General features: G+C 36.5%; 2 protein-coding genes across 3 annotated transcripts; one reads left to right on the top strand and one right to left on the bottom strand.

The window, feature by feature from the left end:
* Positions 1–11,566: 11,566 nt before the first annotated feature.
* LOC143564933 (uncharacterized) lies at positions 11,567–12,427 on the bottom strand. Its single transcript, XM_077052072.1, has one exon. The coding sequence runs from the start codon at positions 12,425–12,427 to the stop codon at positions 11,567–11,569; it is 861 nt and encodes a 286-aa protein (XP_076908187.1).
* A 6,416-nt stretch (positions 12,428–18,843) lies between these two features.
* Positions 18,844–22,877, top strand: LOC143564928 (protein TIFY 9-like). 2 transcript variants are annotated; one of them, XM_077052066.1, is made up of 6 exons: positions 18,844–19,043; positions 20,084–20,192; positions 20,743–20,815; positions 22,001–22,079; positions 22,185–22,272; positions 22,763–22,877. In XM_077052066.1, the coding sequence occupies exons 1-6, from the start codon at positions 18,974–18,976 to the stop codon at positions 22,785–22,787; spliced, it is 444 nt and encodes a 147-aa protein (XP_076908181.1). In that variant the 5' UTR covers positions 18,844–18,973; the 3' UTR covers positions 22,788–22,877. The 2 variants fall into 2 exon arrangements, with proteins under 2 accessions (XP_076908181.1, XP_076908180.1); XM_077052065.1 differs by lacking the exon at positions 22,763–22,877 and having other exon boundaries at positions 22,185–22,377.
* Positions 22,878–25,848: the final 2,971 nt, after the last annotated feature.

Below are 25,848 nucleotides of genomic sequence, written 5' to 3'. Positions count from 1 at the left end.
CATGTTTTATATAATTATCAAGTAAAACAAAGTTTCTTTATAGATTTTAGATGGTAAATGGAGTTTAACTCATAATGAGCATGATGATAAGATGGATGTTAATAACAAATACATGATTAAACTTGGAACAATCTAACCAAATGTAGATGAAGCTTCCTTCTTAATGATGATGATGATAGATGATGATGATGATGGTTGATGGTGATGACCTCCAAGCCTTCAAACTCTTCACTAAACCTTCTATGTGAGTGTTAGTGTGTGGTTTTATAAGAGAGAATCGGATAGAACTCTTTTCAAGGCACACTCTTCAAATGGCACAAGAGCCTCTATTTATAGGCAATCTGGAGTGAGAAACATGGCCCCGTGCATTTTTATCACATGTGCCAGATTTATTTTGTCGTTTCTGGAAGGTAGGCACGGCCCTGTGCTTCCTGAGGCACGCCCCCATGCTTTTTAGTGACATGTGCTAATTCTTTTTGTCGTTTCTGGAAGGTAGGCACGGCCCCGTGCTTCCTGAGGCACGCCCCCGTGCTTTTTAATGACATGTGCTAATTCTTTTTGTCGTTTCTGAGAGGGAAGCACGGCTCCGTGCTTCCAAAAGCACGGCCCCGTGTCCAGCTGTTCACTATTTTGTCTTTTCTTGTAGATTTTTTTGTCTTTTCTGAAAAGTGACCAGAAGCACGACCTCGTGCTTCCAAAAGCACAGCCCCGTGTTTCCCAAAAGCATAGCCCCGTGTTTCCAAAAGCACAGCCCCGTGTTTCCTGAAAGCACAGCCCCAAGTTTCCTGAAGCACAGCCCCATGTTTTGCTGTTTTCTTTGGTTTTTCTTTGTTTTTTTTTCATTCGTTTCTTCGTTTGAGGCTTGGATTCACCTGAAAATACATTTTAACATGATAAGTAGTTATTTTAACTATGTTATACGATAGAAGTTGCAGTTTTTAGAAATTATTTGATGCTAAAAAGATGTATATTTTTATATACATCAAACATCCCCACACTTGAACCTTGTTTTTCCTCAAGTAAACTACTTATAAATATTCTCTAAAAATAGCAAGTTAGGACCATAGCTTAAACATCCCCTAAAAGAGTTCCAAGAAAATGGGAACAAAATAACCAACCTTAAATCATAAGAATATATGAAGTGATATATAAAAAGACGATTTGTTTTTATGAGCTTCTGTTTATGCAAAACGTCACGTTCTCACAATGTTCACTCACTCTCGGTTTTATATTTGATCATACCTGTGATGTATATATGTGAACACTCTTAGCCAAGATGTAACCTGTGATAAATAAGCTTGCAACAAGTTCAAATCTCCACCTTTGTGAAGGGTTGCATAGATCAGAAGGTAATATGGGTTGGTTTTGTGTGAGTGTAGGGATTTGGTATTTTGTGGTGGTTCAAAGGTTTAGGTTAATGAGGATGAGGACGGTAAATACAACTTCTGCTGATTGTCGGGAGTCTTAAGATGTCTTCAACTGTTAGCTCCTTTCTCCCGATTGCTAATTAAATTTTTTTTAGTGACTTTTTTAAGGTCAGATCGTCAAGACCAGTTTTGTCGAGAATGTGGATCATTTCTTCCTCAATCCTGCTATGAACATAACTCCCAACTCTAATGGATCGTTCGGCTTTGAGCCTAATAGCCCCCACCCTCATTAGTTCGGTATATTCATGTGAGACTGAGTTTGACTTTTTCTACATCTTCCTTCATGGGATCAGTTTCCGTATCCTAAGCATCGTTCATAAATTTTTGCTCTTCTTTTCATTGCGCTTTTGGAAACTCCACAAAATGGTGGCCTTTGTTCGTCTTGGTGCCACTTTTTCTTCACCTCATTGCTAAAGAGAAAAATTCTCTCCCTAACTTCTGGAAGCAACTTAGGTTTTTACGAAATGTTTGCGGCAAAGGAATTTGAAATCAAAATAATGCATTTGCCGGTAAAAGACCAGTGTTGTATTTTACCGGTGAGATGGATAAAGTGGTAAGGTTTTTTTTTTGGATAAGGTTTATGGGTTTTGTGATTTGGGGAATGGTTTGAGAGGATTGTGACAATATTACCTTCTTCCTTATACAACGCTTCGTGTGGTCTTGAAATGATTAATTGCGACAAGTTCTAAATCACACGAAACATGTGACTCACTCAAAGCTTCCGAAAAAATAATTATATGGCATGAGGTTTATCTCACAGTAACAGAGGAATTGGGTATAAGCGTCATATTTTGCATAAATTTCTTCTCGGTATTACAAAACTTCTTTTTACTTTTTCACTTTTCTTTGGTTATAGTAGATTAGTAGTTGATTATTTGCAAAAATTTTCTTGGATTTTTCTTTAGGATTTGTTATAAAGCTAATCTTTGTTTGCTACAAAAAATTTGTTATTAGAGAATCTTATAATTAGTTGAGCAAGCAATTGGTCAAGTAATTCCCCTCCCCACACTTGAATCTCGCATTGTCCTCAATGTGAAAAGATTCATAAAAATATTAATAATAAGATTCATATGAAGTATGGAGGGTAAAATGGAAAGGAACTTTCCTACGGCTAACGAAATTTCGACAGAGCGTCCCCTATGTTTCGTCCGTTTTCCTGTAGTGTACCTAAGTAGTAAAACTGCAAACAACCAAAAACATCATAATAATACTGAAACTTATTATTATTATTTATTTTTATTTTTATTTCTATTTACAGTGCCTAGTTTAATCAGGGTCTTGGCCAGACCCTACATCCAATATGTTCATCGGTTCTGGTGGAGGATTAGTACCTCCGAGACGGTCTCGAATGGTCCATCAATGTATGGTTTTAATCGATGTCCATTAACTTTGAACTTGTGGTCATCGGAATTTGAAATCTCAACTGCCCCATAGTCAAAAACTGATTCAACTATATGTGGACCTGTCCAACGAGATTTCAATTTTCCTGGGAAAAGACGTAAACGTGTGTTATATAACAGTACACGGTCGCCAACTTGAAATTTCTTGCTTCCTTTTAAATGGGTGTCGTGTAAACGTTTAGTCTTTTCTTTGTAAGACCATGAATTTTCATATGCCAGTGCTCTTAGTTCTTCGAGCTCGTGAATTTGATCTTCTCGGTTTTTACCGGCAGACATTAGATCAAAATTCACTGCTCTCAGAGCCTAATACGCTTTGTGTTTTAGTTCTACGGGTATATGACATGCCTTCCCATAAAATAGTTTGAATGGTGTTGTTCCTATGGAGGTTTTGTATGCCGTCCTGAGGGCCCACAAAGCGTCATCTAACTTTCTGCCCAATTTTTGCGATTCATTCCTATGGTTCTTTCTAGGATCCTTTTAATTCCCCGATTCTAGACTTCCACCTGTCCACTGGTCTGCGGGTGATATGGTGTTGCCAGGCGGTGGTGAACCCCATATCGTGCTAAGACCTTGTCCATCAGGGTGTTACAGAAGTGAGTACCTTTGTCGCTGATGAGGGCTTTTGGTGTTCCGAATCTTGAGAACAACTTTTTCAGAAATCGTACAACTACTCGAGCATCGTTAGTGGGAAGAGCTTGTGCTTCTACCCATTTAGATATGTAATCGACTGCTACAAGAATGTATTTGTTTCCGAATGAGTTAGGGAACGGCCCCTTGAAATTTTTTCCCCATACATCAAAGATTTCACAAATTTGAATGCCCTTTTGAGTCATCTCATTTTTCGATGAGATGTTCCCGGCTCTTTGACAAGCAGCGCATGCTTGGATCAAAGTTTGTGTATCTTTGTATATAGTGGGCCAGAAAAATCCTGCATCAAACACTTTTCTGACCGTGGTGGCGGTACCGTGGTGTCCGCCTGTTGGTCCTTCATGACAGTGTTTGAGAATGTCTAAGGCCTCCTTGCCTGCTACGCACCTACGAATGACTTGATCCGCACCTATCCTAAATACGTATGGATCTTCCCAGAAGTAAAACTTAAGATCGGAGAAGAATTTCTTTCGTTGTTGATGGGTAAGTACTTTTCTGAGAATCCTACAAGCTAAGTAATTTGCGAAGTCGGCATACCAAGGACTTTCGTCTTTTTCCTTTATTACGTCTTGAATGTGCATGAGGACTTCATGTGGGAAATTATCATTGATAATTTCCTTGTGAAGTTCTTCGGGGGTTGGACATTCTAAACGTGAAAGATGGTCTGCGGCTACATTTTCTGCTCCTTTCTTGTCTTTAACTTCGATATCGAATTCTTGGAGTAGTAGGATCCACCGGATGAGTCTAGGTTTGGCATCTTGTTTGTTGAATAGGTATCGTATTGCGGCATGATCGGTGTAAACTATGGTTTTGGAAAGAACTAGGTATGATCTAAATTTTTCAAAGGCAAATACTACCGCTAGTAACTCTTTTTCTGTTGTGGTATAATTTTCTTGTGCATCGATAAGAGTTTTACTGGCATAGTAAATTGGGTGAAAGTGTTTTTCTTTGCGTTGTCCGAGTACGGCTCCAACTGCAAAGTCGCTTGCATCGCACATGATTTCGAATGGAAGGGTCCAATCGGGTGTGGTCATGATTGGTGCATTGACAAGTTTGTCTTTTAATGTATTGAATGATTCAACACACTCCTCAGAGAAGACGAATGGTGCGTCTTTCTCCAGAAGTTTGGTAATAGGTCTAGCAATTTTGGAGAAGTCTTTTATGAAGTGGCGGTAGAAGCCTGCGTGACCTATAAAACTTTTAATGGCTCTGACTGAAGTTGGTGGTGGAAGTTTGGATATGGTTTCTATTTTTGCCCTATCAACTTCTAGTCCTGCTTGGGATATCTTGTGACCTAGAACGATGCCTTCTTTGACCATTAAATGGCATTTCTCCCAGTTGAGTACTAAGATTACTTCTTCACACCTAGCCAACATTTTGTCTAGGTTTTTCAGACAATGATCGAAGGAGTCTCCAAAGACTGAGAAATCGTCCATGAAAACTTCCATAGAGTGCTCAATCATTTCATGAAAGATGGCCACCATGCAACGCTGGAAGGTGGCTGGAGCATTACATAATCCAAATGGCACTCTTCGGTAGGCGAAGGTTCCATACGGGCATGTAAAGGTGGTTTTCTCCTGATCCTCAGGAGCGATGGGAATTTGAAAGTATCTAGAGAATCCATCAAGAAAAAAGTAGAACATTTTTCCATATAATCGCTCAAGCATTTGGTCAATAAAAGGAAGTGGAAAATGATTTTTTCTTGTGGCGTCATTAAGCTTCCGGTAGTCAATGCAAACTCGCCAGCCTGTAATGGTCCTCATGGGTATTAGTTCGTCATTCTCGTTCATTACGACCGTCATTCCTCCCTTCTTGGGTACTACCTGAACGGGACTTACCCAAGGTGAGTCTGAGATTGGGTAGATTAATCCGGCATCAAGCAGTTTGATTACTTCCTTCTTCACCACATCTTTCATGTTAGGATTGAGACGTCTTTGATGTTGGACCATGGGTTTGTATTCTTCTTCCATGAGAATTTCGTGAGTACAAAAGGAGGGACTGATGCCCTTGATTTCCATGATCTTCCATGTGATAGCCTTCTTATATTTTTTGAGAACCTTAAGAAGTTCGTCTTTCTCTTCTTTGGAAAGGTGAGATGAAATAATTACTAGGAGTTGAGAGTCTTTTTCTAGAAAGGCGTATTCGAGATGGTTTGTTAGTTCTTTTAACTCTAAGGCTGGTGGTTCTTCAATTGATGGTTTTGATTTTTCATTGTTTTCAATGATTTCGGATATCGTTTCTGATTCTTCTTGGTAGTTATTGTTGAGATTTTCGTTTTCTAAAATGGGTTTGTTGAGTGTTTTGTCTAAGACTTGTGTTTCTATGGGGGTATTAATGGAGGAATCTCGCATATAGCAACTTACGATGGAGTCTATGATGTCAACACAATATAAGGTGTCATCGTGTTGTTGCGGATATTGCATAGATTTTCCTATGTCAAAAGTGATTGCCTCGTCATTGACCCTGAGAGTGAGTTTACCGGTGCAAACATCAATGATAGCCTTTGCGGTAGCTAAAAAGGGTCTACCTAAAATTAGAGGTACACTTTTGTGTTCCTCCATGTCTAGAATCACAAAATCTACTGAGAAAACAAATTTGTCAATTTTGACAAACATGTTTTCAACAATGCCCCTAGGATATTTAACGGATCGGTCAGCTAACTGAATGCTCATGCGGGTGGGCTTTGGTTGTCCTATCCCTAGTTTTGCAAAAACCGCATAAGGCATTAAATTAATACTAGCTCCTAAGTCAACCAGGGCATTGCTAACAGATAAATTTCCTATGAGACAAGGGATAGTAAAGATCCCTGGATCGGTCATCTTTGTTGGTAGCTTGTTTTGGAGGACAGCTGAACATTCTTCACTTAGGGTGACATGCGAGAGTTCCTCCAGCTTCCTTTTGTTTATCAGCACTTCTTTGAGAAACTTGGCATATTTTGGCATCTGAGCAATAGCTTCGACAAAAGAGATGTTGATATGGAGTTGTTTAAAGAGTTCTAGAAACTTCCCATACTGGGATTCCAATCGCTCCTGCTTCAGTCTTCCAGGGTATGGAATAGGTGGAACATAAGTTCGGACTGGCTCCTTAGGTTGGATTATGCTTGTTGGGGTCAGCCTTTCCTACGTTTCATCAGGAGACTTCTTCTCCATAACTGGTTCTGAGGTTGGTGAGACAACAGTGGGCGTACCGCTTCGTAATGTAATGGCGTTAGCTGTTGCATTCGGGTTGGTGATTGTGTTGCTTGGAAGGGCGCCAGGTGGTCTTTCGGATAATTATCGGGCAATTTATCCGGTTTGGGTTTCTAGGTTCTGAAGTGATGCTTGTTGACTTTTGAGATCGGCTTCATGTTTTAATAATACTCCGCTGATATCAACAGCTCTTGAGTCGGCTTTCTTTTCTGCTTCATTTGTTTTGGTCATTAATTGGATTAACATTTCTTCGATCTTTGAGTAGCTCGGGTTTTGATGGCTACTAGAACTTAGATCTTGGAATTGAGGTTTAGGCTGGAAGGATTGATTCATCGGTCTTTTTTCGAATTCGGGTAAGGATTGAGTGTTACCTCCGTCTTTCCAGCTGAAATTCGGGTGGTTTCTCCATCCTGGATTGTAGTTGTTGCTGAAAGTGTTGTTTTGTCGAGCGATGAAATCGACTTCTTCCATGGCCATGATGACTTGTTTGCAGTCGCTCGTCTTATGATTTCCTCCACAAGTGTCACAGGTGAGTCTGGTTTTTGATAGCTAGGCTTGAAGTTGTTCGAATTTTTTATAAAGAGCTTCAAGCTGTGCTGTGACAAGGGTGTTGGAATCAACGTGGTGTATTCCTTTATGGGTAGGTGTAGATCTTGGTGGGTTGTAAGCGAAACTCTTCTTTGCGGCCTTCTCCAGGACTTCAAATGCTTCGTTAGGTGATTTTGATCCCAGGTCTCCACCAGCGATCTGGTCGATGACCTGTTTGTTTTGACTGGATTGTGCGTCAAAGAAAGTTTGAACTTGTAACCATACGCTAAGTCCATGGTGTGGGCATATTCTTAGAATACTTTTGTATCTCTCCCATGCTGCGTGTAACGATTCATCATCATCGGTCAAGAATCCGGTAATGCTGGCTCGGTATTTGGCAGTTTTATTGGGCGGAAAATATTTGAGGAGAAACTGTTCAACCATCTGGTCCCAAGTGGTAATGGAACCAGAAGAAAGAGATTCTATCCATTCTAGGGCTTGGCCCCTTAGAGAGAAAGGAAAGAGTCTGAGTTTGATTTGATCTTCTGAACAGATTTGGATTTTAAAGTTTCCGCAGATTCGTAAGAATCGAGATATGTGACGAAGAGGGTCTTCGTCGAGGAGACCATGAAATTGAACTGAATTTTCCACCATATGAATTATTTTGGGGTTAATTTTTGAACTTTTTATAAAATGTAAATACTTATATATATAATATATAGGTGACCAAGACAAGAAATTCTAAACGAGTTATTCAATTATGCGAAGGTTACCATCTAATATCTAGAATCCACTCCATTGTTCCTTGATGATTAATAGTTAAACATGTGATATACTTGTCCTAATAATATATGATAGAATTATGATCCTCATTTTGGAGTGAACATATTCTATGACATAATGAATAATAGCATGCATACTTTCAAGTCCATCCTATGCTTAATAGCATGCTACCCCGAGAATGTCAATTTAAGTATACAAGCAGTTGGTAAAGTAGAATGATTAGAATTGACTTCGATTTCTCAAATACCAATTCTAACAACTTCGGGTGGTTGTAGTTAACTCACACAACCTCCCCTTGGTTGATTTATGTAGGTTATAATTACACATTCCATTAACATATGACTTCTTTAACTAATTTGATATCCTAAGCAAAGCCATTTTCGGATTACCAAGGTTTAGAGAAATACATCATAACTTATATCTCATCATTTCTAAGTACAATATAAGGATCCATGTTTCGATAATGTATCAAAGTGTTTCTATCTTTCAAGAACATGAATCGATCATGAATAATTGCCAATATAATTGACAATCACCAACTTTGAATTAGTATTTTAAGATGGTGAAACATTTCTCATCAAAAGATAATTGTAAGATAACCATGTACTTTACCAAACTAAACCACATGTTTTATATAATTATCAAGTAAAACAAAGTTTCTTCACAGATTTTAGATGGTAAATGGAGTTTAGCTCATAATGAGCATGATGATAAACATTAAGATGGATGTTAATAACAAATAGATGATTAAACTTGGAACAATCTAACCAAATGTAGATGAAGCTTCCTTCTTAATGATGATGATGATAGATGATGATGATGATGATGGTTGATGGTGATGACCTCCAAACCTTCAAACTCTTCACTAAACCTTCTATGTGAGTGTTAGTGTGTGGTTTTATAAGAGAGAATCGGATATAACTCTTTTCAAGGCACACTCTTCAAATGGCACAAGAGCCTCTATTTATAGGCAATCTGGAGTGAGAAGCACGGCCCCGTGCTTAGTGGGCACGCCCCCGTGCATTTTTATAACATGAGCCAGATTTATTTTGTCGTTTCTGGAAGGTAGGCACGGCCCCGTGCTTCATGAGGCACGCCCTCGTGCTTTTTAGTGACATGTGCTAATTCTTTTTGTCGTTTCCTGGAAGGTAGGCACGGCCCGGTGCTTCCTGAGGCACGCCCCCGTGATTTATAATGACATGTGCTAGTTCTTTTTGTCGTTTCTGTGAGGGAAGCACGGCCCCGTGTCCAGCTGTTCACTATTTTGTCTTTTCGTGTAGATTTTTTTGTCTTTTCTGAAAAGTGACCAGAAGCACGGCCCCGTGCTTCCAAAAGCACAGCCCCGTGTTTCCCAAAAGCACAGCCCCGTGTTTCCAAAAGCACAGCCCCGTGTTTCCAACAGGACAGCCCGGTGTTTCCAAAAGCACAACCCCATATTTCCTAAAGCACAGCCCCATGTTTCCTGAAGCACAGCCCCATGTTTTGCTATTTTCTTTGGTTTTTCTTTGTTTTTTTTTTCATTCGTTTCTTTGTTTGAGGCTTGGATTCACCTGAAAATACATTTTAACATGATAAGTAGTTATTTTAACTATATTATACGATAGAAGTTGCAGTTTTTAGAGATTATTTGATGCTAAAAAGATGTATATTTTTATATACATCAACATACATCATATACGTATCCGAAGACACATAACCCACTATCTAACCCGCTACTGCTTAACCGCTTAATTACCCCTACAGCTTAGCCACTTAATTACCCCTACAGCTTAACCACTTATGCCACTTTATGCCACCTGTGCCACTTATTGCCACTTTATGCCACTTGTGCCACTTTATGCCACTTTATACCACTTTAATAACGAAGGCACGCATAGACTCACTCTGCCACGTGCTCACGTTATGCCCCTAACTCTATTACTAGACCCCTATCCACTTCTATCACACTATACTTCTACTTGTTTATAACCCACTTCCTATCAGCACATTATTTACATAATAAGCAAGTCACATCAACAATCATACACACTAAAAACCACTTGACAGTCACTGGCGATACGTGCAATATTCGAAGATCGTTCACGCACCGGCAAGCATTATATATTAGCTACTTGTATAACATCTATAGCATACACTTACCACTTAAGGTAAGTGTATTCACACTTCACATCGAGCATGCACACAGCCCCGAAAACATAACAAGGAAATGGGGCTAGAAACTCACCTGAACTTGGTTACTTCTTTTGCTACTGGTTATTCCTTCTCGACCTGTGCGCGTCTAACTGTTTAATAATTGAATATCAAATACTACTCTAGCCATTCTCATTACTACTTAATTAGTCTTACGCGTCTAAGCCGGTTTTACTTCATTGAATCATTACCCGGTTAGTTAGTCATTACTCGATAATCCTTTAAAGGCATCTTTCCTAAATTACCAAAGTCCAAGGGCTAATATGTAATTATCTCATTCTTTCTAAGTCCAGGGACTGTTCTGTCATTATATCAGACTTCTAGTTCGCTACAGTCCCTTAACGAATTTGAGTTCATTCGTTGCTTCCATCTCTGGCTAATTCGTTACTTTATAACGAATTGACCTTCGTAGCGAACTGAACCTTATAACGAATTGGACCCTTGACGAAAGGCCCTTCAGTAACGAATGGAACCCTACTAGTTCGTTATCTTCTTTTAACGAATGACCATAACGAATCGAGGTTAATTCGTTATCTTTTCCCCTTAACGAAAAGGACACGAACTGAGGCTAGTTCGCTGTGCCTTCCTTAACGAATCACCAGACGAATTACCCCTAGTTCGTCAACTTCCCGTTAACGAACTAGGGTTAGGTCAGAATGTCAGAGAACATTCTCTGACATCCTTCCCTCATACCCAACGTTCTCCGACGCCGCCTTTCCGGCGCCGCCATTGCCGGAAAAATGTGTGGTGGCCGGAAACACGTATTCCAGCACCGTTTTCACCGTTTTTCGTCTCGTTCGATCCAGATCTGAGCTAGGGTGACCCCTAAGCTCATCTTAGGTTCGGTTTATACCCAATTCCACCCGGATCTCGTGACTTCAACGGTTTAACGGTGTCGGCTCGTCGTTTCGTGACTAATCTAACGGGTTTGAGTGTAAACAACATCATACTATCATTACCTCGGGTCGGAAATCAGTTATCTTTCTTCTTCTTCTTCTTCTTGGTTCAGCTAGAGAGAGAGTAGGATGAGAGAGAGCTAAGTTTGTGTTTTGGGTGGTGTATGGAATATGTGTAAATGAAGGGATTTGGGCATAATGAAGGTATTTATATGATAGGTCATGGGCTTGAGCCCATGTCCTATCTTCCTTCCATTTTTACCCAAGTCCATTACCCATATTACTTAACCCAACACAAGCCCGACTCGTACTAACTCCTACTTCATTTAATTATTTCTCCGCTAACCCGAGTAAACTTTCTCACCAAAAATAAATAATATAAATAATATTATTTTAGAAATTTCGGGATGTTACATTCCGGGTATGGAATGGGTTCGGGTTTTCGGGTATTAACGGGTACAAATCGGGTCCGGTTCGGGTTCTGGTTTTAATACCGAAATGCATACTCAATCCGTACCATAGGAAGTCAACGTTGATGGGGTAGCGTTGAAGTCACCAATAGCCTCTCTTCCCAAGATTATATCATACTGTGGGTGAGGAGTCTCCATTACTATGAAGTCAATGTCTTCCGTTTGTGAATGTAGCCCATCACTTAGCTCTACTGGGAATGTCAGCTGTCCCGGCGGGTATTCAATACTTTGGTTAAAACCCGCGATTGAAGCGTTAACGGCTGTCAACCGACGTCTGTCTTTTTCTTCTACCAAGTCGAAACACTGGCGGTACATGATGTTGGACGTTGCCCCCGTGTCAACAAAGAAACGCGGCGTCCTGTAGTTACCGAAAACGGCTATGATCACTAAGGGTGCTTTCTTGTTTGCTCCTCCCCTTACTTTTGGGAAGATGACTTGTTCTTCTTTCCATGCCGCCCACTCTGTTTGTCTTCTCTTCTTGGACTGAACATTACCTAAGATCATATTGGCGTGGAGATCTTTTATCTTCTTTTCCGGTCTTCCGCCATCTCTTGGGGGTGGGCGTATGTATTTTCCTCGTATGTTTCTGACAAGGTGATCCAACTTGCCGTTTTTGACACATTCTTCGATCGCGTCTTTCAAATTAATACACTGGTTTGTTGTATGGCCATGTTGTTCATGAAAGTCGCAATAACTTTTCATATCTGTGCTCGGCCCCTGTTTAACTGGTGTCGGCTTCTTTAGTTGGATCCCTTCGTTGTACATGATATGGGCTGAACTTTTTGTCAGCGGAGTCCACCTAGATGCATTCGTTTGGGGTGCATTCGACTGACCCTTCTGTCTGGCTTTGAATGGTTCAATGTCGCGGACTCTCTGTCGCTGTTTAATCTTGACCATACAGAGGACATTCCTTTGCCCTGGCGGGCTCTATTGATGTCATTTCTGGCATCGTTTTTTGCTAACTCTTTTCCCAAACTTTTCTCCGTTCGCGCGTACCTTTTGGCTGCGGTCATAACATCGTCCTATCGTTGCGACATGCCATCTCTGCCCGTAAGTTTACGAATAAGGTCGTCACATTTTACTTTTGGCGAAAGGCTGCCCGCAGTAGTTCTTCACTTACGCCGCCAATGTTGAGACCTTCTTGGTTAAATCTAGTGATGAAATCTTCTAGTGCTTCGTTGTCTTTTCTGACGACGTTCAAAATGTATGCTGGGTCACTGATGTGTCGCCGTTGCTGGCTAAACTGTTGAATGAACTTATTTGCTAGGTCTTTCCAGCTTGTAATTTGGCCATCTGGCAATCTTTCAAACCATGCTCTAACGGCTACTCATCTGAGTCAAGAACGGAGTGAGTTACTGTTCTAGCTATATGCACGGATGGCGCCAATGAAGAAACACAAATCCACCCCTCAAGGTCTAACATGTTAGTCCGAGGGTTATGGTTAAGTATTCTACACGATGGGTTATAAAACCTTCTTGGCGTAGATGAGCGTATCCTGCAAAACAGAAACACCGTGAGCTCGTTACGAGGAAGGGAGGATTCTCTCGAAACCACCCTCCGGCGTGAGAATCAGTACTTGATAGTACGAGATAATGTAATTTGATAGTGATAGTAGGAGAAAGTATATCCTTTACCGTTTGAGGGTTTACTGGTATTTATAGCCGGAGGAGAGAGTGTGTGACCAACCACCTTGTCAGGTTTTCCACCAATAATATTCTCCACCCGTGCGGTCGTGGTGGTTGGTGGAAGTTGGTGGGCATCATGGCCTTTTGACAGGAACGTGGTTGTACTGTTTGTACCGTCATTTATGTGTTGTCCAATCCCCATTGGTTTGGTGTTTATCCTTATATGGACTGCCACCTTTTTGTCCCATACTGGTGGGACCTTTGTATTATCATTCCTAATGTGTCAGGCAAAGTTTTATATCGGGTACGGGTCCAGGTATTAAAAACCCGGGTATTAAAAAAACCGGTTCCGGGTATGGGTTTTGGTATTGAAAAGCATACCATATCCATACCCTACGGGTAGGTTCGGATATTAAAAACTCAGGTATGAAAAAACCCGATTCTGAGTTTTTTTTAGGGTCCAATTCCGGTTTCGGTTTTTTTTTACCTCTGCTCTAATCTAAAGAATCACATTTAAAACCCACAAATATGTAGTAGAAGCCCAGCCCAGCCTAGCCTAGCCCATAAAAATCATATTCTCGAAATTTGTTCATTGCCACCGCTTCTAGTAAGAAAAAAAATCATCCGACCGCTAATATCCTGATTCACCGACTAAGGTGCTGTTTGTTTTTGCAGACATAAACTGTCTGCAAGCTGATTTCATCTGTTTTCATGTCTGCAACTGAAGATGTGGTCTGAAGATCTGCAAGCTGAAAATATAAGACTGTTTGTTTTTATAAGCTGATATTGTCTGCATAACTGTCAAACTTATCTCACAAGATAGAAGTCATTTATTCAAGTTACATAGAAAATATAATAATAAAATTGTGGCGGCGGACGGTGGGTAGTGGCGATGGATGGTGGTGGTGGACAGTGGGTGGTGGTAATGGACGGTTTTGGTGGGTGGTGGACGGTGGTAGTTGACGGTGATGGCGTCCGACAGTGGGTGGTGGTGGTGATGAACGGTTGTGGTGGGTGGTGGACGGTGGTGATTGGTGGTGGCTGTGATGGATGGTGGTGGTGGTGGTGGTGGCGGACGATGGGTAGTGGTGGTGGATGCTGGTAGTGGCGGCGGACGGTGGGTAGTGGCGGTGGATGGTGGTGGACGGTGGCAGTGGGGGATGGTGGTGGTGGCATACGGTGGGTGGTGGTGGCGGACGGTGGTGGGAGGAGTGGATGAGAGGGTGGCTTCAAAGGGATAAGAGTATGATTTTTTTGCGAAGATGTTTTAAGCAAGATTTCTTTGCTTTTCTTTTAAGATGAAAGAAGATAACTTAAGATCTGTTTTAAGAAAAAAAACAAACAGTCTTCAAGGGTAATGTCTGCGCGCGTGCAGACATTAGCTCCCTTGAAGATGTTTGAAGAAAAAACAAACACCCCCTAAATGTCTATATCTTCACTTCCCATTAATAATATTATTATAGCTTAGATTTCAACTTTTCAATTCAATCAAAAATCCATTTAAAAGCTATGAGTTACCGACATGAACATCAACCTTTATCCTCAGGCAAGTAATCATCATAATCACAAAACATATTACTAGTTGATTTATCTGATGTATATCTTTTAAGTCTTTAACATGCAATTTAATTTTGTTATGTTGTTACTTGTTAATAATATTCACTAGGCCTAGGTTATGGGCCAACAAATCCACCGGGGTATCCGCACGGCCCATCACTGTTTGACCCGCCACCACCACCCGTTCGTAACCGTAACCTAGCTCCTCCTCCGCCACCTCGGCCTTTCGGGTATCAAGATTACTTCAACCAACCGTCACAACCACCACCACCTTATTACAACCAGGATCCGTATTATGATTCTGGTTGCTCACCACTGCTAGCTACCTGGTATGCTTCGAACAATTTTCTTTAGTTGTAAATTTATACATTACTAATAATTGATAAAAGATGAAATAAGAGACGAAAAAGGTATGTGGTGATCATATAACATGACACGTGGTAATAGAAGGTTACTTATGTATTAGACAAATAATATACATTAGTTAAAGAAATTATATACTCTCACGTCATATATTGGCCGTAGGATTAGAAGCTTAACCACTTGCGAATTATCACTTTCGCTACACGCCTTACTACTACTAGACGCTAAATTACAAGTCCTTTAATATTTAAAGATTTACAAGTCCTTTGATATTTAAAAGATTTATTTTTTGATATTTAAAAGATTTATTGATCAACGATTTATAGGAGTACATTTATTAAAAAAATAATAATAAGAAAACTAAATCAATTAATATATTTTAGTATTGTAGATATAACTATGGTAGACTACTAGACTTTAATATATTCTATCAAATAGGTTAACCAACTGTTTCAAATTACAATTAGTCCTTAAAACAATTTACTCTTGATTTTGGAACAACTAGACCAAATTGTGCGTGGTTTAACCTTCATGATTAATTGATTATTGATACAGTTTGGCGAGTCTTTGCTGCTGTTGTCTGTTGAACCGGCCGTGACCCGTGGATGAAGAGGAGTGCCAATAATGTTGAATTTGTAGTGTTGTAAAAATAAGCAAAATAATTGCACTGTGAAGCTTACTTGTATTTCCTGAAGAAACATAAAAAAATCATGTACCTTAATCTATATCTTTATCAAAATTGTGATGGTCGTTTTACAATAATGCTAAACAGGAAAATTACATGTATTACAAATTATTTTAAGGTCTTAGTTTGTAAGAGTTTATGTATTTGAGTTATAGGTGATATGGATAGTTGTTGCCCGATATAATCTTTTCGAGAGATTACCAATAGCTTTGTTATAAATACGATTTTGCTTGGTACATTTCACTCTTTCATTAAATAAGATTTTGTGCATAAAAACGAAGCTTATGTTAAATTGTCACGTTATACCCTATATAAAACAAGAACTAAAAGCTACACTAATTGTATGTGATTGGTGGAGAGAGACGGCTAACCAATCAGTATATGTCACAAGCATCCATTAACTTTTTTTTTTGCGAATGATTTACTATATGCACAAAAGCAAAGTAATTTCAATCAACAAAAGTGGGTGGTGTAGCGGTAAGTTGGTTGGGTTACAACCCATGGACGTGGGTTTGTGTATTGTGGTGGCTGAATTTGAGGCCTTTCTTTTCACAACAGAAGTGTTTAAATGTTACCTTTGAACTTTAATACATATCTTCGGGGGTCTATCTTTAAAATTTAGTAAAATTACTTCATAGTCCATAAACTTTAATATATTCCTTTGGGGTTTATTTTGTTTTGCTAATGTTACATCTTTCGTCCATATGCTTGATGCCTTGTAGTTCTATATGGGAGTGATAACCGTCATTATACGTTTTTTAGACGCTCTCTGATATTTTAAGTATGTGGCATGATTCTCCGCACACATTGTGTAGGGAATTCCAAGTTTTTTTTATCATAACAAATCACTAAATGTCAAGGCTTGTTCACTAGCAAGCAAAATATTTGCACACTTCCTCGCATGTTTTGTCGGTTTTTTTATTACTTGAAAGTTGAAACATTTTACGCATAGTTAGAAAAATTATTCATACATGTTATTTTATTAAAAACAAAATTAGGTGTACATTTTTATTGGTGATAAATGTGATAAAATATATTTATTAGTCCAAATTTATTGACTCGCTAAAATTAGTCTATTGAATGAATTTGAATAGTACATACTATGTAGCTACAATTTTATAGGGTGTTCACGAATTATTTCGACTACACATTAGTCCTATGCAACCTATGTGGAGGTCAATAATCAGCCTTTGGAAATTTTAGGGGATAGGGCATCCCATAGCAAGTTTCGAACCCATGCGGTAACACTATCGTCACCTATGTAGTTATGCATGACTTCAAACTCATGTGTTAAATCTTTGCCACTTAATCAACATATGTTTATTTTGTGTTTAATTTAATTTAAATTATAAAAATAGGTTTTAGGGTATTTGTATTTGTGAGTATCTGCTGAAAATTGTTTTGTGACTACTTGAGTGTTGAAAATGAGATGATAGTGCATGGGTAGTACCCACGGGCCACGAGTGCCCATTTTCCCAAAATCGCACTTCAACTCATTCAACATTCATGCTATATTTATTACTTTTATACAACCTATTTAATCTTATTTATCAATCATGTAAATTATAATTGTTTTGAGACTTAACTCATCCTTATAACCAAAACTTTCCATTTAAGATCTTAAACATCCAATGTAAACACCACATACAATATATCTTTTAACAATCTCCATTTATAATTGAATGATTTATTAAATAAAAACCCATTTTAGAGCAATTCATGTCAAAACACTCCACATTATCAATATCTTGAAATTGATAACTCAATCATGATCAACCATTTTCACAAGTATGTTTGCATAAGAGGGAATGCATTTAACTTATAGACACCATTTTTGATCCCTTAATTCGGATTATTACGGTATCACCATAACCCACTTTATACCCAAAACACCGAAAACATGCATCATGATTTACCTATCAACAATGGAGTTTATAAATCAAATAACATACTCATGAAATAGATCATTTACAATTTATAAAACATGAATTATATATAATGTAGATGTAGGCATTGGACTATGTAGTATGTACTAAGTAGTTCTCTACTCAATACAAATAAACAATTCAAGACCATTTAAAAAGTAAATTAGCCCTTTTAAGTGTGAATTTAAATGTAAAACTACATATTAAGGGTAATTTACATGTGAATTTTTGAAGCTAGTGTAGAAATCAAAGAGGTATAAAATGTGTAATATGTAAATAATTAATTAACACAAAAACGTTGGTCAGACTTCTAGATTCTAAAGAGCTAAAAATAAAAGGCTATTACATTGTATTTTTAAGTTGGATGGCAAGTCACTAAAAGTGTACTTTATAGTTTATCCTCATGTTTCATAATTATTCCGGTTGATTAAAATTTTTATTGAGTTAAAAGTTATTTACAAAAGATGGCCAAAGTTAGTGCCCATGCCCTCGTTGCTTTCCACGTGTCTTTTTCTACTTATTTAATCCACAAACACGTAAATGATCAAATAAACATGACAAAAAAATGAAAGATCCTATACAGTAACAGCAGCTAAAATAGCAGTAAAATTTGGAAATTATGTTAGTTATGATTCACGGGAGGAAAAAAAAAGAAAAGAAATAGATGTAGAAATTAAGTCACAATTAAGTCACAAAATCATGAATTTCATCAATCCATGTATTTAACTAATTATTAAATTTATATACTTTTAAAACACAAATTTTAACTGTTGAGACACCATGCTTACAACGGTGCATACGAACCTTTACCGTCGTGTTTAAGTAAAGCGTTTTAGCATATATGTCTAATTCATACAACCGCACGGGTTTAATTTCCTTAACACCATAAAAAACATTATCAAAACAACAAAACGCGCTATCAACAAGAAATCAGTATTTGCATACAATCGTACATCTTACTTATGTATCTTCTCCGTCACTATTTGTTCAACAAAACACATTTACCTCTCATTTAATACACATGTCACGCCTTAGTAGCTTCTTATACTATTTTTTTTTCAATTTTTAAATAATATTTTTCATAAATTATAAGTTTATTCTAGAGTCATAATGACTCATTATCATTATTTAAGATATTCATGTATTATATGTTGTTGTAACGAACATTTAATAAAATAAAGGTGTAGCATGAATATCACGTGCGTATTAAAGGAAGGCACCAAGAAAGCCATGACACATATTTAATTCACAGTCATCTTCTACCTCCTCTAACTACACCAAACCAAACATGTCTGCCTTAGAACTTAATCAATCTCGGCCGACCAAGAAGCTCTTTCGTCGACGTCAAAGCTTCCGAGGTAATCTTGGTATTGTTTCGCGTGTTTTTGTCATATGTTCTTTAGGGGTGTGCCAAGTCAGGTCAGTTCGGTTATGGGGCTTAACCATAAGTCCATAACTGAGCTTTTGATATGGAAGATTGCTTAACCATAATCATAATTGAATAGTTGGTTAACCGACCTCCATTGTACTTTTTTCTTTGTTTTAGTTAAAAATGGTTCGGCTATGGTGTTTCAAGCTTATTAATTATGAAGTTTCGAAGGTGAAATGTTGGTTTCGAAGCTTGGTTTGATTATTGATTATATATGATGTTCCAAGCTATGTTATAAACAATTGCAGCATAAATTTAATTGTTCAAAGCTATATGAAAATAGAGGTATAAATATGGTGTTTCAAAAGATTGCTTAACCATAATTATAATCGAATAGTCGATTAACTGACCTCCAATGTACTTTTTCTTTTGTTCTAGTTAAAAATGGTTTGGTTATGGTGTTTCAAACTCAGTTATGAAGTTTCAAAGCTAAAATATGTCGGTTCAAACTTGGTTATGGTGTTCCAAACTATGTTATAAATAGTTGCAACATAATTTAATTGTTTGAAGCTAGAAATGGTTGTATAAAATATGAAAATAGAGATATATATATATATTTGTCTAAACACAAACATACAATGTTTGGTTCGGTCTAGTTAAAGTTTGTTATCGAAGATACATTAACCGTAACCATAACCGGTAATTAATCATATTCACTTAACCATAACTGACATTTTGTTCAGTTATAGTTGATTTTGGTTAACTTTTTCCGGCCAACGGTTAGTTTACGGTTATGATTCTGTTTTTGCACACCCCTATATTTCTCGCCACCAGTCTTGTTTTGTGCTTGAGGGTTGTTTTCATGACTCATTTTGTAGTTGTGGAATTGTGTCTTGTTATGTCTAGTTTTTTACTAAACTAGTTTTCTAATATAAGTTTTGGCCGTTCAAAAAGTATATATTGTAAATCATATGTTTATATACATATGCTTAAATTTTGGTTTATTAACTTTAGAATGTTTTTTTTAAGATATTCAAAGTTCAATTTCAAAGATGAATCCAGAACTTGTTAAGACTGTGATTGAATCAGGAAAAAGACCAATGTTTTCCACTCATTATCCACCATCATTTTCTTTGAGGTACTAACAAGTAACAACTTATAGATTTTATTATTATATGAGTGAACTCTGGTTTTTGTCTATATAGTTTGTTTAAATAAGCGGTTTTAGTCCATTAGTTTCAAATTTGTGATTTTCGTCCATATGGTTTCACTTCACTTTCAATTAAGCCTGGCCCCATTAACCCCGTTAAGTCTGATCGTTAAACACATCAGCGTGCCCCTCACGTGAGGGGATGTTTTGTCTTTTTTTCCCCAAATACACAACAGCCCCTCACGTGAGGGGGCTTGCGAATTATGGTTGGGGTTTATTTGGGGAAATAAAGGAGAAAATTGCCCTTCACATGAGGGACATGCTGATGAGTTTAACGACTATACTTAATGGGGTTAGTGGAGTCGGGTTTAATTGCAAGTGAAATGAAACCACATGTACGAAAATCGCAAATTTAAAACTGTTAGACTAAAACCGCGGATTTTAACAAATCACATGAATGAAAACCGCATTTTACTTTTATTATATTCTTGTGCAAATTAAATTGATTTTAATTGCATGTTTTGGTGACACTATTAAGCATGCCGGTGACAACTCCTTTTACCATATTCTACAATGGGATGGTCAACGTGTTTCATGTTTCTCCACCCCAGGTATGATTATATTTATATTAACATAAAACCCTAAATATTTAGAACGGGTATAAACCAGATATGAGATTAGTTTCTAAAATTTCCGAATATATGTGAGGGACATGGATTAGGTAATACGTGACTCAATTACCCAAAACATGATACTTGTTTATACAAACCATACCCATAAACATTAATATTAATTGGGTCAAATTATTTTACAAAGGGCAACACAAATGAGAAGGATGAGAATAATTTGTAGCCACTCAAAAAAACTCTCAAAAAAATCATAACTTAAAATTTTATAAAAAAACGAAAAAGGTAAAAACATAAAGAATGTTTTCACCCTCTTTCTCGTTCTCATAAGAAAATGGTAAATGAAAAAAGTCGTGTTTTTTTGTTTATTATTGTGTTTTGTGTTTATTTTTATCATTGATTGTATTTTTTTTCCTTGACATTGTGTTTTTTTCTTTATATTGTGTTATATTACTCAACATTGTGCTATATTTTATTCGGCATTGTGTTATATTTTGCGATCTATTGTATCTTTTTTTAGTTATATTTGTGTCTTCTGTTCACTTTCGTCATTGTGTCTTTGATCTCGGCACTGAGTCTTTTCGTCAAGTTTTTTTTATTTTTTTGTATATGTATTATTATTTTTTTGAACGACAATGATGCCGGAAACATTTAAGCTTTATAATTTTTTTACATTTATTAATTATTTATTGGATTATGATTTTTTTGTTAGCTTTTTTGAATTTATTTTTAATGGGTTTTTTGTGTGGTCACATATCATTCTCACACTTATCATTTTTGTCTCCCTTTGTATTTTAACTTTACCCTATATTAATAGTACTTTTTAGTTTTTATATTTTTCATTTTTTTGGATAATAAACTTATATTAAAATTGGAATAGCAAGAAAATGTACTTGAAAATTTCAACTAGTATTTGTAACAAACCAACCAACGATTATAACCTCTACCCGGCGGGTAATGAATATTCGGGTACCCGGCAAATATGCAGCAGGGTATTGGACATTATTTATTATCGATATAATAGCAAGATTTTATAATCCATTAGCAAATACAAGATTTTATAATCCACTCCTAGAAAAAGACAATTTTTATGAATTTAAAATGCTATTTTCATGTATTTGTTTGTATGTAATTCATAAGATTAGAAATGTAACACTTATAATTACTCAGGCAGAGACTCTTATAAAGTTTGCATATGGAAAAGAAACACCATCTCCATCACACCACAAACTCCAGACTCTTAACCAAGGTACTATTTTCCAAATGTTTACACTTGCCAAAAACCAAAAAAAATGATATATTGTCAAATTTATAGAAATTAAATTGCTAAGCATTAATAATTTGTTTGATGTAGGGAAGCTAGATGTTGATGAGTCATGTTCAGATCTTCCGATCGCTCGTAAAAAGTCATTGCAAAGGTTCTTAAAGAAACGTGAGGGGAGGTTCGTCTCGTCTTTACTAATTTCATGTTTCAACCAGGACTCCATTATGTCAATACAATCATTTTAATTATATTGATCACATTCAATACACAAACAATTTTAAACATAGAACGTATAAACACTTGTACTTGGTAAGATATTGTGAGAGATAAAGAAAGACGATTATCTTTTATGTATCATCATAACTAAAATAAAACACACATTTTTTTTATATTCGCCTCAGCTTGTTACTTATGTACAGAACGATCCTCTATGTTTGTGTCCCTTCAGTAGAACCAATTTTAATTGAGGAACTTGCCAAATAAGCAGTTAGTACTGACTAGATATAGTGACAGAGAGAAAAGACGGTTATATGATTAAATATCACAGTTAAAACAATAGGTATAGATGTTTATTAAATTAACAAGACCAGTTGCATATGTATGCAAACAATTTAATGAACACATAGTTTTTTTGGATACTATTGAATGGTCTATGGTTTATTTTGCAGGATAACTTTGGGGGGTCCATATTAAAATTAAAGAAAGGATGCTACTACAAGGAGATGTTTTCATGTTTCAACTATAATAATTGTTTTAACCAAAATCATCTATTATGGATTGCTAATTGCAACTTATAAATAATTTGGATTCATATCCTTTTTTCGCTATTTATGGATTATGGTTTTCTTACATTTTATTTGTATTTCTTAATTGATATTCTTTACATATTATTAATTGAAAGTAATATACAAACTTTATGTATTTAGATGAAATATAAAATATTGAAATCAATCTTTGTTTTCATATATGTACAAAGGTTGTTTATTTGAAGACAAAGATGAGAGTAAGCATTGATATTTAACTTAATATTGAGTTGTCTTCACCTCTGATCAAGAATAGAACGATTTCATATGCAAAGGCATCTCTGAGAATCAATAAAAAAAAATCTGGGACCGAAGATGTAAAATCATAGGCTCATAATGGGTTATGGTATAGTTATGTTTTATTGAAATGGGTTTAAATCTTGACTTAGGCTTAAAATTAAAACTTATATATAACATACATTTGTTTATTTAAATTTTATTATATATAAATTTTTTAAAAAGCTTATAAACATATATAAAATATACAGCTTTAAAAAAATACAATTTCAACTCCCCTGGAAAGACTGGATTCCAGGCGGTCACCCATCTTGCCCTTTTCCCCGAGTCGGCCCTACCCATACAAATATGATGGTTGCTTATTTGAAGATCAAGCTTAGAGTACATTAATATGTCTCCCAATATTGAATTGTCCCCCACATCTTAACAAGAATAAATAAAGGGTATATTAAAGATAAGACTTGTAGAAAGGAAGTAGATGTAGAAATAGAGTGAAGAAAAAGAAATCTATCAACTCAAGTCTTGTTAACTCATTAATTATTTGCATTATCAGTCACATTGTAAATCACATCTTAGCTACCTTTCAAAAACCATTTTATTTACATTTACAAATCTATCTACTTCAACCAATGTTGCAAAAGACGCTAGACGGTCCATAGGCGGCCGACCTCTTTGGAGGAAGTACTCGGAGTACTCGGGGAGTACTCGGAGAGTACTCGGACATGATAAACATAAAGAAAATTATTTTTTGGGTAATATATATATTTCAAATATCATAAGTTTAATAATATTTATAACAAAATAAGTGAATATCAATATAAATAAGAGAAATACATTTTTAAATACAAAATTATTCTAAAAAATGTTAATAATTAATTAAAGAAAATGATATTTGTTTTTTAATATTATAAAAATACGAATTATGTTGTATTTTTAAGTCAAAATAGGCCACTTAGGCTTTGTCCTAGTGGTAGGAGGGATTCCCATCTTTGGTGGATGCCCAGGATCGAACCTGGGCTGTGGTGGTGTTATGTATATATAGGTGTTTAGGAGTTTGAGAAATAGCCAATTTGCCATTAAAAAAAAAGATGTATTTCTGGCTGATGTTGACCACCTTTGAACAATTTTTAATAACTAGGCGGAGTTAAAGAAACTCCTCTCGGCACCATAACTTGAAACGAATACTCGGAGAGTACTCGGCCTCGTAAACCTACTTTTACAAGATTGACTTCAACAATGACAACCAAGTATTTCTACTACCCAATCAAACACATGAAAAATAAGCTTCAAACATATATCTTTTCATGTCATATCAAATTTTAAATATTATTCATTATGAAGTTCAACAATTTCGATTTGATTCTTCTTAAATTAATCTTGCCATCTTTTGTTTCTATTTGACCTCCTAATATATCATAGTGGAAAAAACACCTAAATTTTAAATCTTTTTACAAGTTATAAAGTTGCCAACGAGAAAATGTCATTTCTTATGTTATAATTAGAAAAAATAATTTATTTTTATCCATAAATATGTAGTGAGAATAATAAAAAAAAATAGCACCCGAATATTACATTCCAACCTTTTTTTTTAACGATTAACAAAATTTCATTAACCATCAACGGCATAGCAAGTTACTAACCAAACCCCACACATATAACTGCCCTATTGGTATTTACAATTATAACAACGAAAACAAAGAAAATTCATCCGGTCCGTTACAAACTCATCTCATGCTATGTTAAAAGATTGCCACTTCTCCCATGTTATTACCTCCTTTGATTTATTCCAAGCCGATAAATATCCCAAAGCTTTTATCCCCGCCACCATATTATATAGATTCACCAGTTTCCCCTCAAACACTAGTTCATTCCTTGCACTCCACAAATACCATAAAATGCTTGTGCCTTCCGATTTGAAAACCCCGTGTATTTATACATCTCCGATACATCTATTGTGCTAAACGCCATAAGGGCCATAATGTGATAATGCTACATTTAAACTAGCAAATTAACATTATTAAAAAGCTAAGTAGGCCAATTATAAGCCATATCTGATCAACTGGAAAAAGGTAATATCAAGGAAAATTGGTTTTAAATAATCTCAACTATACCCTATTGGTAAATAACAGTCCGAACTTTACACTTGTCTGCTGACAGTCCCAACTATTGGTGTATTTGTAATTAATGGGCCGCGAGTAACGGATGACTAACTCCATTAGTGATTTGCTGACGTAGCACGTCTAGTTGTCAAAATTGCGCGGCTTACGTGGCTCTGTATAAGTTTTTCAAGATTTTCATTTTGTATAACTCCTTGAATTCCCATCTGGGTTATTCTAAGATTTTCATGTTGCATCATAATTATAACGCTAAACAAGACTTAATTTTTTAATGTTTTTTATACAATTTCATCGATTTTCGGCGTTTTTACATAAATCTGACAACTTGCTGATATAATCTGATCGGTTTCGTTATCAGTTTTGCAATCAGATTGATTGCAGAAGCAACTGAACAATCAATTAATGTCAACTGTAAGTTTGTTCGATTCGATTGTTATTGCATTCTTCTGTTATACCCTAATTTGTTCATCAATTTAGGGTTCGATCGAATCAGATTAAAGTTTGGATTTTGATTACCGAGTCGAGTTCAAAGATCGAAATAAGAAGTGGGTTTTCAATCTTTTTGGATTTTGATTTGAATTTGGTGGTTTAGTTAAT

Source organism: Bidens hawaiensis, unplaced genomic scaffold (genome assembly GCF_021521415.1).
Source record: "Bidens hawaiensis isolate Kalapana, Puna unplaced genomic scaffold, B.hawaiensis_p1.1 tig00022178_1, whole genome shotgun sequence".
In the NCBI taxonomy this organism is placed as follows: Eukaryota; Viridiplantae; Streptophyta; class Magnoliopsida; order Asterales; family Asteraceae; genus Bidens; species Bidens hawaiensis.
Note: the sequence above shows the minus strand (reverse complement) of the source record. Positions and strands in the feature narration are given on the sequence as shown.

Bases quoted from the DNA above. Each gene is read 5' to 3' on its own strand.
- LOC143564933 (XM_077052072.1), bottom strand. From the start codon at position 12,427: ATGGTCAAGATTAAACAGCGACAGAGAGTCCGCGACATTGAACCATTC.
- LOC143564928 (XM_077052065.1), top strand. From the start codon at position 18,974: ATGTCTGCCTTAGAACTTAATCAATCTCGGCCGACCAAGAAGCTCTTT. The intron at 20,193-20,742 runs GTACTAACAAGT...GACACTATTAAG, and splicing joins CCACCATCATTTTCTTTGAG to CATGCCGGTGACAACTCCTT. The intron at 20,816-22,000 runs GTATGATTATAT...ATAATTACTCAG, and splicing joins TTCATGTTTCTCCACCCCAG to GCAGAGACTCTTATAAAGTT.